Source organism: Procambarus clarkii, chromosome 78 (genome assembly GCF_040958095.1).
Source record: "Procambarus clarkii isolate CNS0578487 chromosome 78, FALCON_Pclarkii_2.0, whole genome shotgun sequence".
Classification (NCBI taxonomy): domain Eukaryota; kingdom Metazoa; phylum Arthropoda; class Malacostraca; order Decapoda; family Cambaridae; genus Procambarus; species Procambarus clarkii.
The window spans coordinates 12,749,620-12,764,389 of NC_091227.1; the positions used below are offsets into that span (position 1 = coordinate 12,749,620).

The 14,770-nt window shown below is 48.6% G+C and overlaps 1 protein-coding gene across 1 annotated transcript in view; it reads right to left on the reverse strand.

Annotated features, from left to right (window-relative positions):
* The window catches only part of RyR (Ryanodine receptor), a 374,701-nt gene that overhangs the window by 221,825 nt on the left and 138,106 nt on the right, over positions 1 to 14,770 (reverse strand). The window contains exons 33-34 of the mRNA XM_069314342.1: positions 4,880 to 5,004; positions 1,019 to 1,273 (exon numbers count right to left, since the gene is read on the reverse strand). Of these exons, the coding sequence (XP_069170443.1) occupies positions 1,019 to 1,273; positions 4,880 to 5,004 (380 nt within the window). The remainder of the gene's footprint in view (positions 1 to 1,018; positions 1,274 to 4,879; positions 5,005 to 14,770) is intronic.

The window sequence follows — 14,770 nt, forward strand, 5'->3', positions numbered from 1 at the left end:
AGAAAGAATTATAGGTTAGGTACTTATGCAACACCGTCGTGACATTGGTGGTCTTGCTGTTATGTACAAGGCCAACATTCTCAAAGTTCCGCACCTGGCCCAACTCCGTCGACAACCAGTAGTTGGCACTCATAACACTAGGCTCTCACCCCTTCAACAGTTGAATGCTGGCAGTGCCTTCTCAAGAACATCACTCCATCAGCGATCATTCACTATTAGGCTCACTGGCATCTGGAACTTGTTCGCTCAACTGGTTGATACACAGTTCAGGTCAACTGATCACATGAAGGTTCTGGCGCACAGTTGGTTACAGGCTCATCCTCTTCCTTATATGATTGTTACCTAATGTGGTTAATGAGTAAACTTTCCATTCACCTGGACTGTATGGGTCTCGAATAGCAGACCTCACGCGTGTGAGGCCGTAGCACTACAACTGGCCTATGAGCAATCTTAAAAAGGAAAGTTTATCAGCAGGATGCTGCTTCTGAAGACTGCTTCTGAAATGAGTGGTCTTCTTTTTATTAAGACTGTTCATGGCCTAGTTGATAGTACTACGGCCTCACACGTGTAACGTCTGCGGTTCGAGACTCATACAGTCCAGGTGAATGGAATGTTTACTTCCAAGGAAGTGTGAATATCAATATATATTTTAATGAATGAAGTTTATTCCTATTGATGCTTATAATAGGCTCATGAAATAAATGGGCGTCTAGAAGTAGGTTTCAACTGAGCTGAGGAATGATTACAGCTCTTGCTTGCAGTTTCACCAGGTTCTTTATATGATAGTTCTTTATGTGATAAGTTTTAAAGTACATTCTCATGAAATAAATGAGTCTCCAGGAGCAGGCTTCAGATGAATTGAGGTAGGATAACAGCTCTTGCTTGCAGTTTCACTAGGTACATTAACTGGCAGCCTTTATTAACCCAAGTATTAGTTACATAAATAAGAGAGACGGTGGGGCCGGAAAGGAGACAACACAATAAGTAAGAGAGCGCAACCTGGGCAGTGAGAGCTCACCTGGAGGTCCTCTAAGGGTACCAGAGAGCGGAGGATGGCGCGTGCTCGCAGGCTGTCGTTCTTGCCCTGGGCAATGACATTGGCCTCAGGGGCGCAGCGACCCATCAGGTCGACTAAGGTGCAGTAGAAGGCTAGAATAGCAGCCCCAGTGTCTATGTAATCTTCGTCGTCGTCGCCAGCAGGCATCGGGTGGTCGATGGGAACTGCTCCTTCAGCCTCGGCGCCAAGACGCTGCGCTGAGATACGTTCTGACATCTGTAGTGAAAAAAATGAATACAAATTAATAAGTTGTTCTTTCATGCTGGTATAACATGTAAAATATATATGTATTACTCTAGAAAATGTGTCCACACAATCTTCCATCTGTTTTACAGTACAATGCATCAATCGTGTGTATTTAATATTTTCAGGTACAGTGATAAATGAGTAGCACATGATGGGTACAGTTGGTGAGGTGAGGCCACCTTCACCTGGCTGACCTCCCTCATCACTCCTGCCTTACCTTGATGAACACTTGCCTTACACCTTGCGGCGTCCTCACACCTGGAAAGTCCTACTTCATAATGTTTACTTTCATCTCTGTATGTCTATGTCTCCAGCCATCTTTCAAGGTGTGTATTCTTCCCGTGCAATAATCATCCACCACACTTACTACTCTTAACACATACACAATTAACAACAGGATTACTACAATAAGGATGTAGAATATACTTACATGAACCATCCAGACTTTTGAACCGGTTGCTGACAAACACTAATATGTCTACGGTGTCCATACACCAGTATGTCTACAGTGTCCATACACCAGTATGTCTACAGTGTCCATACACCAGTATGTCTACAGTGTCCATACACCAGTATGTCTACAGTGTCCATACACCAGTATGTCTACAGTGTCCATACACCAGTATGTCTACAGTGTCCATACACCAGTATGTCTACAGTGTCCATACACCAGTATGTCTACAGTGTCTATAACACCAGTATGTCTACAGTGTCCATACACCAGTATGTCTACAGTGTCCATACACCAGTATGTCTACAGTGTCCATACACCAGTATGTCTACAGTGTCCATACACCAGTATGTCTACAGTGTCCATACACCAGTATGTCTACAGTGTCCATACACCAGTATGTCTACAGTGTCTATAACACCAGTATGTCTACAGTGTCCATACACCAGTATGTCTACAGTGTCCATACACCAGTATGTCTACAGTGTCCATACACCAGTATGTCTACAGTGTCCATACACCAGTATGTCTACGGTGTCCATACACCAGTATGTCTACAGTGTCTATAACACCAGTATGTCTACGGTGTCCATACACCAGTATGTCTACAGTGTCTATAACACCAGTATGTCTACAGTGTCTATAACACCAGTATGTCTACAGTGTCTACCTCAGTAAGTCTACAGTGTCTATAACACCAGTATGTCTACAGTGTCTAAAACACTAGTATGTCTACAGTGTCTACCTCAGTATGTCTACAGTGTCTACCTCAGTATGTCTACAGTGTCTATTAACACCAGTATGTCTACAGTGTCTATAACACCAGTATGTCTACAGTGACTATAACACCAGTATGTCTACAGTGACTATAACACCAGTATGTCTACAGTGACTATAACACCAGTATGTCTACAGTGACTATAACACCAGTATGTCTACAGTGTCTATAACACCAGTATGTCTACAGTGACTATAACACCAGTATGTCTACAGTGTCTATAACACCAGTATGTCTACAGTGACTATAACACCAACCACAACTAGCCTTAATGTCACCTGTCAACCAACCACACTCTCGCGCCTTAAAATACATATTTGCATACATATGAAGTAAATCATATACCTTCAAAATAATTACAATCTAAAAGAAATCAAAGGTATCCTAATGGTTTCTAATTGTGAAGATTGTGTGACAGAGATCACCATATTGGCCCCCTGGCACATCCTCCGGCACCCTGGCACATCCTCCGGCACCCTGACACATCCTCCGGCACCCTGGCACATCCTCCGGCACCCTGGCACATCCTCCGGCACCCTGGCACATCCTCCGGCACCCTGGCACATCCTCCGGCACCCTGGCACATCCTCTGGCACCCTGGCACATCCTCCGGCACCCTGGTACATCCTCCGGCACCCTGGCACATCCTCCGGCACCCTTCCACATCCTCCGGCACCCTTCCACATCCTCAAGCACCCTTCCACATCCTCCAGCACCCTGGCACATCCTCCAGCACCCTGGCACATCCTCCAGCACCCTTCCACATCCTCCGGCACCCTGGCACAACCTCCGGCACCCTTCCACATCCTCCGGCACCCTGGCACATCCTCCGGCACCCTTCCACATCCTCCGGCACCCTTCCACATCCTCCGGCACCCTGGCACATCCTCCGGCACCCTTCCACATCCTCCGGCACCCTGGCACAACCTCCGGCACCCTGGCACATCCTCCGGCACCCTGGCACATCCTCCGGCACCCTGGCACATCCTCCGGCACCCTGGCACATCCTCCGGCACCCTGGCACATCCTCCGGCACCCTGGCACATCCTCCGGCACCCTTCCACATCCTCCGGCACCCTGGCACATCCTCCGGCACCCTGGCACATCCTCCGGCACCCTTCCACATGCTCCGGCACCCTGGCACAACCTCCGGCACCCTGGCACATCCTCCGGCACCCTGGCACATCCTCCGGCACCCTGGCACATCCTAAGGCACCCTGGCACATCCTCCGGCACCCTGGCACATCCTCCGGCACCCTGGCACATCCTCCGGCACCCTGGCACATCCTCCGGCACCCTGGCACATCCTCCAGCACCCTGGCACATCCTCTGGCACCCTGGCACATCCTCCGGCACCCTTCCACATCCTCTAGCACCCTGGCACATCCTCCGGCTCCCTGGCACATCCTCCGGCACCCTGGCACATCCTCCGGCACCCTGGCACATCCTCCGGCACCCTGGCACATCCTCCGGCACCCTGGCACATCCTCCGGCACCCTTCCACATCCTCCGGCACCCTTCCACATCCTCCAGCACCCTAGCACATCCTCCAGCACCCTGGCACATCCTCCAGCACCCTTCCACATCCTCCGGCACCCTGGCACAACCTTCGGCACCCTGGCACATCCTCCGGCACCCTTCCACATCCTCCGGCACCCTGGCACATCCTCCGGCACCCTGGCACATCCTCCGGCACCCTTCCACATCCTCCAGCACCCTGGCACATTTTCCGGCACCCTGGCACATCCTCCGGCACCCTGGCACATCCTCCGGCACCCTTCCACATCCTCCAGCACCCTGGCACATCCTCCAGCACCCTGGCACATCCTCCAGCACCCTTCCACATCCTCCGGCACCCTGGCACAACCTCCGGCACCCTGGCACATCCTCCGGCACCCTGGCACATCCTCCGGCACCCTGGCACATCCTCCGGCACCCTTCCACATCCTCCGGCACCCTGGCACATCCTCCGGCACCCTGGCACATCCTCCGGCACCCTTCCACATCCTCCGGCACCCTGGCACATCCTCCGGCACCCTGGCACATCCTCCGGCACCCTTCCACATCCTCCGGCACCCTTCCACATCCTCCGGCCCCCTGGCACATCCTCCGGCACCTTGGCACATCCTCCGGCACCCTGGCACATCCTCCGGCCCCTTGGCACATCCTCCGGCACCCTGGCACATCCTCCGGCCCCCTGGCACATCCTCCGGCACCCTGGCACATCCTCCAGCCCCCTGGCACATCCTCAGCCACACTCCCGCAGCCGGATGTCCACACACTATGCGTGCCATCATCTGTCCTGAGTGGGCGCCTGGTTCACAGAATATGTTAAAGAAACGCTCACCTTATTGGCGTCGATAATGGCGCGAAGGAGGCCTTCACCCTCGCCTCGCAGCGCCGGCCCCAGACACTCGGGCTTGCGGATCAGCAGACGGATGACCAAGTTAGCATTCTCCTCGACGCTCTCACCTGCGGGACACAACACCACGTTATCCCTGCCACGTTCACCTCTCACTATCCATACTCCCTTATTATTTCTTATTCTTCCCTTCTTCCTTCAGCCTACACTTTTAAGTATGTAAAGTTCTTGATAGATGCTAGAATCTATAATTTGAAGTATGATCCTACATACAAGCATCAACAGTTAAGTTAGAGGTTTAGGTCAGGCGCATCTCTTTATGACTTTACAGTAACTGTACATTTAATGTCCTGTTTGGTCAAATGTAGTATTACAAAACTGTAAGCGTAAAGCTTTAATATCTATCATACTAAGAGAGTGAGAAGAGTGACCATGACACTGCTGCCATAGCCTCTCATAAGCTGGTGCTGGGGTGCACACGCTGGTGCTGGGGTGCACAAGCTGGTGCTGGGGTGCACACGCTGGTGCTGGGGTGCACAAGCTGGTGCTGGGGTGCACACGCTGGTGCTGGGGTGCACAAGCTGGTGCTGGGGTGCACACGCTGGTGCTGGGGTGCACAAGCTGGTGCTGGGGTGCACACGCTGGTGCTGGGGTGCACAAGCTGGTGCTGGGGTGCACACGCTGGTGCTGGGGTGCACAAGCTGGTGCTGGGGTGCACACGCTGGTGCTGGGGTGCACAAGCTGGTGCTGGGGTGCACACGCTGGTGCTGGGGTGCACAAGCTGGTGCTGGGGTGCACACGCTGGTGCTGGGGTGCACAAGCTGGTGCTGGGGTGCACACGCTGGTGCTGGTGTGCACAAGCTGGTGCTGGGGTGCACACGCTGGTGCTGGGGTGCACACGCTGGTGCTGGGGTGCACAAGCTGGTGCTGGGGTGCACAAGCTGGTGCTGGGGTGCACACGCTGGTGCTGGTGTGCACAAGCTGGTGCTGGGGTGCACACGCTGGTGCTGGGGTGCACACGCTGGTGCTGGGGTGCACACGCTGGTGCTGGGGTGCACACGCTGGTGCTGGGGTGCACAAGCTGGTGCTGGGGTGCACAAGCTGGTGCTGGGGTGCACAAGCTGGTGCTGGGGTGCACACGCTGGTGCTGGGGTGCACACGCTGGTGCTGGGGTGCACAAGCTGGTGCTGGGGTGCACAAGCTGGTGCTGGGGTGCACACGCTGGTGCTGGGGTGCACAAGCTGGTGCTGGGGTGCACAAGCTGGTGCTGGGGTGCACAAGCTGGTGCTGGGGTGCACAAGCTGGTGCTGGGGTGCACAAGCTGGTGCTGGGGTGCACACGCTGGTGCTGGAGTGCACAAGCTGGTGCTGGGGTGCACACGCTGCCGGAATACAATTGTTTACGTTAAGCTCCCGTGCATGTTGTTTGCATCTTAACTAATTTCCTCAAAGGTCATTAAGGTGTGAAGGCACACACACGCCTTGAGCAGCCCTGAGGACGCCAGATGAGGGAGCCATCAGGTCAAGTAATGTAGAACTGTGACAGTAACATGAAGTAATGTATAATGTATAAGTGACATCTAGATTCACACACAAACTTGCTTCATTCACATACCTGATTAACTCATCCATGCACCTGAGTGCTTAATTCATGCTCATAACGCCAACATTCAAATTTTTGACTGATACATTTACATATGAAGCAGCAACACACATAAATGAAGCAAATACGTTTATGAGTTAAATTATAAATATGAATGAAGCAGTCTGATATATGGCTGATGAAGCAGCTACATGAATGAAGTAAGCAATTATCAAAAGAAGGCACTAAGCCGGGAAGGCTATGTAGCACCATCAAATGTGCAGAATAATTACAGGGCGCTAAATATCACTAAGGATGCCAATATGAGAACAGAAACGCATAAGGCGAACGAAATCAAAAGTATCCGATTCACCAAGAATTCTATCGAAGGACAAGGGACCGCGAGGGACGGTCGGAAAACAAGACACACTCGTTCGTCCTGAAAGTCAGGACATTCAACAAGGATATGCACAATAAGTAGAGGGAAAATGCAATTTGGACAATAAGGAGCATGGTGGCGCTCCATTAAGTGTCTGTGAGTTAAGTGTGCATGGCCAATACGCAACCTTGCCAGAGCCGGTTCCCGCCGCCGGTTACAGTGGTAGGAAGAAGGCCACGGGGACACTACTCTTAAGAGCACACAGTTTTGTACTAGTAGCAGAGGGCCAACAACCCTGCCAACGGGCAAGGATGGAGGAATGAATAACTGGATAAAAGTCAGAATACGGAATACCTTTACGAGAGATGGGACAAGTATGGATAGGTTCTTTAGTGGCAGCGTTCGCACGTTCATTTAGAGACACACCAATATGGCTGGGAACCCCGCAAAACTCCACTTTCTTAATTCTACTAGAGATAAGAAACCTGCAATGCTGAATTTCGACTTCCACTGGATGAACTGGATTAAAACACTCTGGAGCCATGTGGGCACTGCGAGAGTCAACAACAACAACAAAGGAGGATTGACAGCAAGAAAGCAGTTGACAAAGAGTATAAAGAATAGCATAAACTTCTGCCGTGAAGAGGCTAGTCTCCGGAAGCAGGCGACACATATAGGTGTATTGAGGAAAAACAACAGAGTAGCCTACACCGTCTGCAGACTTAGACCCATCGGTGAAGACGGGAATGAAGAGGGAGTGAAAAGTAAAGTGTTCAAGGAAATGGCATTTCAGAACTGTAGGAGGGATAAAAGCTTTAGTCGCTTGGGTCAGGGTTTTACGAAGTTTAGGAAGGGAGACCCTCCATGGGGGCAAGGATGGAACTACACGAGGAGAAATATTGGTAACAATAACCGAAAGAGAATTCTGTAGGAGTCAACCATACAGAAAGAGGGAGGTGGTGAAGGGGAACAGGGACCACAGGAGGCTCAAAAGTCAAAGCACGACATAAGCGAGAGTGAGGATGTTGTAAGGACATGCAAGGTAGCAAAGACAGTAGCGATCACGGTGATCTTGGAGAGACAGGACGCCAATTTCAACATACAGGCTGAGGGTAGGAGTTGAATGAAAGGCACCAGAGCTGAATCATAACCCAGTATGGTGTAGAGTATCAAGATGATGACGAGTAGAAGGAGAAACAAACGAGCAAGCAGGGCAACCATAATCGCCTTTAGACAGAACAAGAGAGGAATGAAGGGAGGAGCATTCGCCTATCAGCTACCCAAGAAGTATGGGACACTACCTTAAGGAGGTTAAGGGCCTTGAAGCATTCAACTCGGAGGTAAGAGATATAGGGCGACCAAAACAAACTAGTGTCAAAGATTAACCCGAAAAGCTTAGCAGAATCTTTGTACTCAAGGGGATGGCCATAAAGTGGCAAAGAGGGACGAAAAACTACCTGCTTCAGAGTAAAATTCATAGCACTTGTCTTAGTTGTAGAGAACTTGAAGCCATGACTGGTGGCCCAAGACGACATGATATCAATCGCAATTCGAAATCGTCGTTGAAGGAAAGGAGAGTCATCACCTCGACAACAAAGGGTAAGATCATCAACATAGAGCACTGAGAAGATGCGAGAGGGAAGGGAGGAAAGAAGAACATTGAGGGCAAGGAGGAAAAGAGTAGTGCTCAAAACACTACCCTGGGGTGCACCTTTGTATTGCTGAAAAGAGGTAGAGAGAGTGGTACCAGCCTCACTCTAAAGGAAGGACAAGAGAGGAAGAGGCGGAGGAGAGGGAGATTACCACGACGGCCAAAAGAACGAAGTTGGGTCAGAATATGTTATCTCCAGGTGGTGTCATATGTTTTTTCTAGGTCAAAAAGGACAGCAACAACGGAAGTCTTCGCAGGAAAATCAGTATGAATATAGACCTCCAAGTTCACCAAAACATCAGTGTGCTACGACACTTGCGAAAACCAAATTGAGAAGGGAAGAGGTGGTGATAGTGTTTTAAGAACCACATCAGACGGACATTGACCATACGTTTAAAGAGTTTACAAAAGCAACTCGTAAGGGCAATGGGTGGAAGTCCTTAGGGGATGTCCCGAGAGACCCCGATTTCCGAATAGGGATAATAATGGCATCGAGCCAGCCCTTGGGAACTGACGACGACTCCCAGACACGGTTATACAGATTCAGTAAATACTGAAACGCACATGGAGGGAGATGGCGAAGTATCTCATAATGAATGTCATCTGAGTCCACTGCTATAGAACCACAGAGGGCCAGAGCAGACTGAAGTTTGGAGAGAGATAGATCATTATAGGGAAGTCAGAGATGAGTGCGGAAATCTAAGGGATGAGATTCAAGGATGGGCTTATGAAGAAAGAAGGTGGCCCAGCCGCCGAATTGGGAATGGACACAGTGATAGAGTCAGAGGTGGGGACGGGATGTTGGCGAGGAAGAAAGCCATGCCTTCTCACCCGCCGGAGAGGAGGAAAGAGAGAGGGGCCAGGCTTACGTTTCTGACTCAAAGAGACAGGTGTGCCAGCAACAACAACACTGGGTGACAAACTCAATTGTCTCAGCAGGAAAAGAGGAACGGGAGCAAACAATATGAAGACTGCTGGGAGGATGATGGACAACAGCCTGGTCAGACAGGCGGCTCAGAGGGTCAAGGGACAGGGAGAGGGCTGGAAAGAAGGAACGAGGCAAGACAGGAAAGAAGACACAGGAGATACGGCAGACTTCCTTGCCGGCAGACGGCAAGGAAGGAGGGAAACAGCAGATGGAGAACCTGGAGGATCCCGTGATTCAGAACAGAAGGGAGCAGGTGACGTGGTGGTGGTGGGCATATACGGGTCTAAGGCCTGGAAACGCCAATCTTTCAGGTCCCAAACACCAGTTGCAATATGGTGCGGGAGGATAATAGTGCGAATACTGCCATTTAACCAGGCATTTTTGGAGGTCCTTACAGGGGTCTCTCCAATGCTGGACAATGCGGCTAAGCAGGTAGCTGCTTCCTGAGAAGGAGCAGAAACAACACGTGTACCAAATCGGGAGGGGTTGTAAGTAACAGAGGCATCTACTGAATCAACAAGGTGTTTATGGAGTAAGAAATCGTCAGAAAGAGTAGAATCCATATGGGTGAGGTCAAAGTATTTAGTCCATGTAGCAGGACCAAACAAGGTGTTGAACGTATTAGCACTGGAAGGGATCGTGCGAGGGTGTATGTGTGGGAGTCGGTGCCGAGCACCCCCAGTAAGATGGGGGTAAAAGATGCAGTTGTCACAATGAAAGAAGTCGCCACTCCAGGTGATAAGGTGGTCACCACAGGGGGTTTGGGGCTCAACCCTACCCTACAGGTGGGAGGGGAGAAGAGAGGAGTAGTCAGGAGGGTCAGAGGAGTAGCTTGGCCTGGGCTCAATGTAGCAGGGGGGGGGGCTACAGAGCCCAGTCTTTCAACACAGTCCGACTTGGGGGTTTGGTCGCCCACCTCACAAGCCTGAGAAGTTATAAGAGGATCATTCAACGGCATAGAAACGAGGAGGTAATAATTTCATTAATGAATGAGCCCCCATACCCACCATGGAGCCACAATTAGAGGATAGGACACCCAACAAGAGACAGGCTGGGCACCCCCAGGGGTGCAGCGTAAGTATACGCCCCACAATCGCCACCTTAAGAACCGTCAGTCTGTCGAGATCAGGTTCAGCAATGAAAGGAGGAGTGACAATAAAAGCATCCCCTCGCTCGCCACGTTGGGTACCACAGTTCTACGGGTGAGTGTGTGCCTCCCCAAACACCCAGGCGTCAAAACAGAAGATGTCTGAAAGAATAATCAAGACTGGGGAAAGGTCGGCAGGAAAGACAATGAGAAAGGAGAAGGGGGGTGAATGAAACATAAGGAAAAGGAAACAGTGACCAGCACAATAAGTGAAGACGGCAGCAGGAGCATAAGGCCACAAAAGGACAGAACTGTCCCATGGAGCATCACTCCCCGACAGCCGTCTACTAAGCCCCCTCACGACGCTACATGAATAAAGCTGCCAGGCTTATGACGTAATTATATTAGCACCTACCAGAGTGCTATGAAACATGTGGTGCCATGCACATGTTTGACCATAACATGTGTTGCTCACTGGTGTCAAGACAACACCAAGTACTGAATACAAAGAGATTCCTGTGACATTCTTGGAGAGCATCTGGGTCATATATCAATTAAGGAACCGTTAGCTAACTTCTTAGATATCAACAGAGACATTGTAAACGAGAACTTGATAAAATAAGATATATTGGGAATCTTGTTGTACGGCTAATAATACATTAATTCAGCAACACCTCTATATAACTGTGAGTCATCAACCTTGTATAAGCAAAGATGAGAATGGTAGTGTTTTGGCGCTATATATATAAAGATGAAGGTGTACTCTTGGTGTTCATCCTTGAACAGATCTTCAAGGTGTTCATCCTTGTACTGATCTTCAAGGTTTTATGATGGGTGTTCATCCTCGTCACTCCCTTGGTCCCCTCCTGGAGCCCGGACCATCAGCCTCTGAGTACAGCCGTCATCACCCGTCCCTCTGCCCATCAGTGGAAGCGTCATTACCTACCCTTCAGTTGGGCACCTGACCACCTGCCCCTCAGCCAACCACGGTAGGCTCAAGCCCTAATACCCAAAGACGCAATGGAGGCCTCAGGGCTCAGTGGTATACACAAGTGTAGTGAATGAGGGTGGGGGGGGGGGAGGGTGTACATGATGAGCTGCAGGATGAGTGAGAGTGAGTGCGGGCCAGAGAGGGAGCGTGGGGCTTGTGAAGACCTAATGAGTGAACTGGGAGGTGGGAATGAGGTGGTGCGGGTGTACCTTGCAGCTCCTGGTCCCGGTTCAGACCTGGTAAAAGGGAGCAACACTACAGGCCATCTGGGCCACACCCAAGGTCACCCAGGCAGGCAAGCTGCAGGTGTGGCCCCACTCCTGGCTGTGATCTGACAGGCCACAGTGAGCCACACTCTGGCCTGTCACAGCACAGCCACTAAGCACAGGAACAGCGCCGCCTCCTTCCCAAAAGTATAAAAATACTCACAGCACAGCAGGCAAAACTACATTTTTGTGGATAAGCAGTTTAATATTTATATATTTTGTCTTAGCTCTACATTAAAATCAAATAAAAATTTAAGGAACGTGTTTATCAACAGGAAAAGTAAACCAGTAATATTTGAATTGACTAATCTAATTTGGAAGATAAAATATTTGTGTATAAGCAAGAATCAATTTAAAATTATCAAAAAATAGCAAAAACTATTCGAATTTCTAAAGATACCATTCTGCTAAAAACTAAAGCATGGTTATTTTAGAAAATACATAAAAATATGTCAATACAAATATTCATGAAATTTATAATGTACACACACACACTCATACGCACGCGCGCACACACGCACACACCATACAGTTGAGAGGCGGGACCAAAGAGCCAAAGCTCAACCCCCGCAAGCACAAATAGGTGAGTACAAATAGGTGAGTACACACACACACACACATACACACACAGCCAGACAGGAGCCAGAGAATAACAGTCGGGGGCGAGAAGTCAGACTGGCAAACCATAACGAGTGGAGTACCTCACGGATCGGTGCTGGGACCAGTTCTGTTTCTATTATATGAGAACGACACATGTCTACAGGATTCGAGTCCAATATGTCAATGTTCGCGGATGACGCAAAATTAATGAGACGAGTTGTGACAGATGAGGATTGTAAGATACTCTTAGAGGCCTTGACCTAGATGCAGAGATGGTTAGAGAAATAAATGGCTACTGAAGTTTGACACGAGTAAAGTGATGGAAATAGGATTAGGTGACTGGAGACCAAAGGGTCAGTACATAATGAAGGGAAATTACCTTCTTGTGACGACTAGAGAAAGGTACCTGGGAATGGACGTAACACTAAATCTAACTCAAGACATATAAATTGGATAACGACAGCAGTGTACTCTACGCTAGCAAAAGTTAGAACAACATTAAGAAACCTAAGTAAGGAGGCATTCAGAGTACTTTACACTACGTACGTGAGACCAGTCTTAGAGTATTCAGGCCTATATTATAGGCCTAAAGAAAACACATTAGGAAACTGGAAAAGGTTAGAAAATTTGAGCCTATGAACCTTGGTGTGGTAGCTTATCTATACCATATGGTTGCAGTTTGTGTGGCGGCCCTTCGTGCGGCACCTTATGAGAAGCTTCAGAGAAGTTCACGCACACTACATCCACTACAAGGTCTTGGCCTCTCTACTTAATTACGGTTTCCAAAAATGCAAGTTAGTTAGGCAGGTTTAATTTTGTTTTGTACAAAAGCATGTTGTGTTGACTATATGATTGTGCTCTGCGAGATGGTGGATGATGATCTCTCTTCTCACGCTTCTCTCAGTGAGCTTGGAAAAAGCTTATTGGCCTGTAGCTTACTGGTGAATGTTTTCTACTTTCCTTGAAAATATAAGTTATATTTCAATATTTCAAATCTAGAGGAGCTTTTCTTAGTCTCGGAACTTTCAATAAGAGTTTCTTCAATAGTGGCACAGCTCGTCGGCCTTCGCAAGTAACGGGGATATCTCTTAGCTTATTTTCTCCTGCGTTAAACATATGTTAATGTTGAGATTTTGGATAATCTGGGAATTCTTGTGGGAACACTGATGGAAAGGCTTCATTCAGTGTTGGCCGCCATTTTTGTGTCAGTTAAAACTTGGTTGGTCTCATCTCTTACGGGTCCTATTATGACTTTTGTCTTGGTTCTACTCCTATATATTGGAAAGAGAAAAAATTATATATTAATTTTCTTTTATAGTTTCTTTGGCTAATCTGCCATTTTGGGTCGCTGCATTTAATTTTTTTTTTTGCATATTTAATCATTTATGTGACCTCTGGTTGGCTGATACGTCCTCCAGAGGTTGACTTAGTTGTTCCAATTGTTTGGAACACCTGCCTTTGTCATCAGAGTATTTGTTTCACACTTCACTGCCTTAACCTGGGAGTGTGTTACTGCACCCTGCACACTCTTCTTCCCTACACCGCTCCTTCGGCTCTGTGTCTGCTTCACGCTGGACACATATACGCTTACTTCTAACTCACTGATAGTGACGGTTGAGCACACTACCTCTAGCTCAACCTTAAGAAACCCATTCAATAACGTCCCATTCAAGAGACTACTCTAGAAATTATAATAAATATCACTAGTGCTCTGTGGTTGGTTGAGAAGAAATATGAGAGATAAGAGGTAATGAATAGGACGGCAAGAATGTCACTAGTGAGGTCCACCAAGGCTCGCTACAACACCACAAACGTTCATTGGACATATAAATGACGTATCATATGTAATGTACACTTATATGAACATGATTGGGGAAGAAGTTTAGTTGACACAAACACCTAGACGACCCGCATCTCCTTCAAAATGACGCAATGAATTGTAAATGGAATTTACTGCGGACATATACCATGTAACGGAAAGAGTGAAACCTGCTAAACCTTACACAATACTGAGGAACACTGGGCAACTCTCTGGAAAGTAGCGGAACTAGAGAAAGATCCTGGATTGCAAACTGACACCAAAGCTCCGCATCAACGGCATTTTGCCCAATTGCAGAAATGATTTCAAATTGTCTACAAGATTGAAATTTAAAAAAAAATATCCGTGACGCACGTGACATCAAAAATAAGAGTATGCAGCAGCTGCATGGTACCCATGTCTCAAATACACACATCAAACAGAAAAGGTGGGAAGACATGCAAGTAAATGATCTCTGCACATAAACAATAAAAGCACGAGCAAATAAACGCGCCAAAATATACTTGGCAGAAGGATATGATCACCGCAAATAATATAATGACAGGAATCGATAAACTTTTTTATCATGAATTTT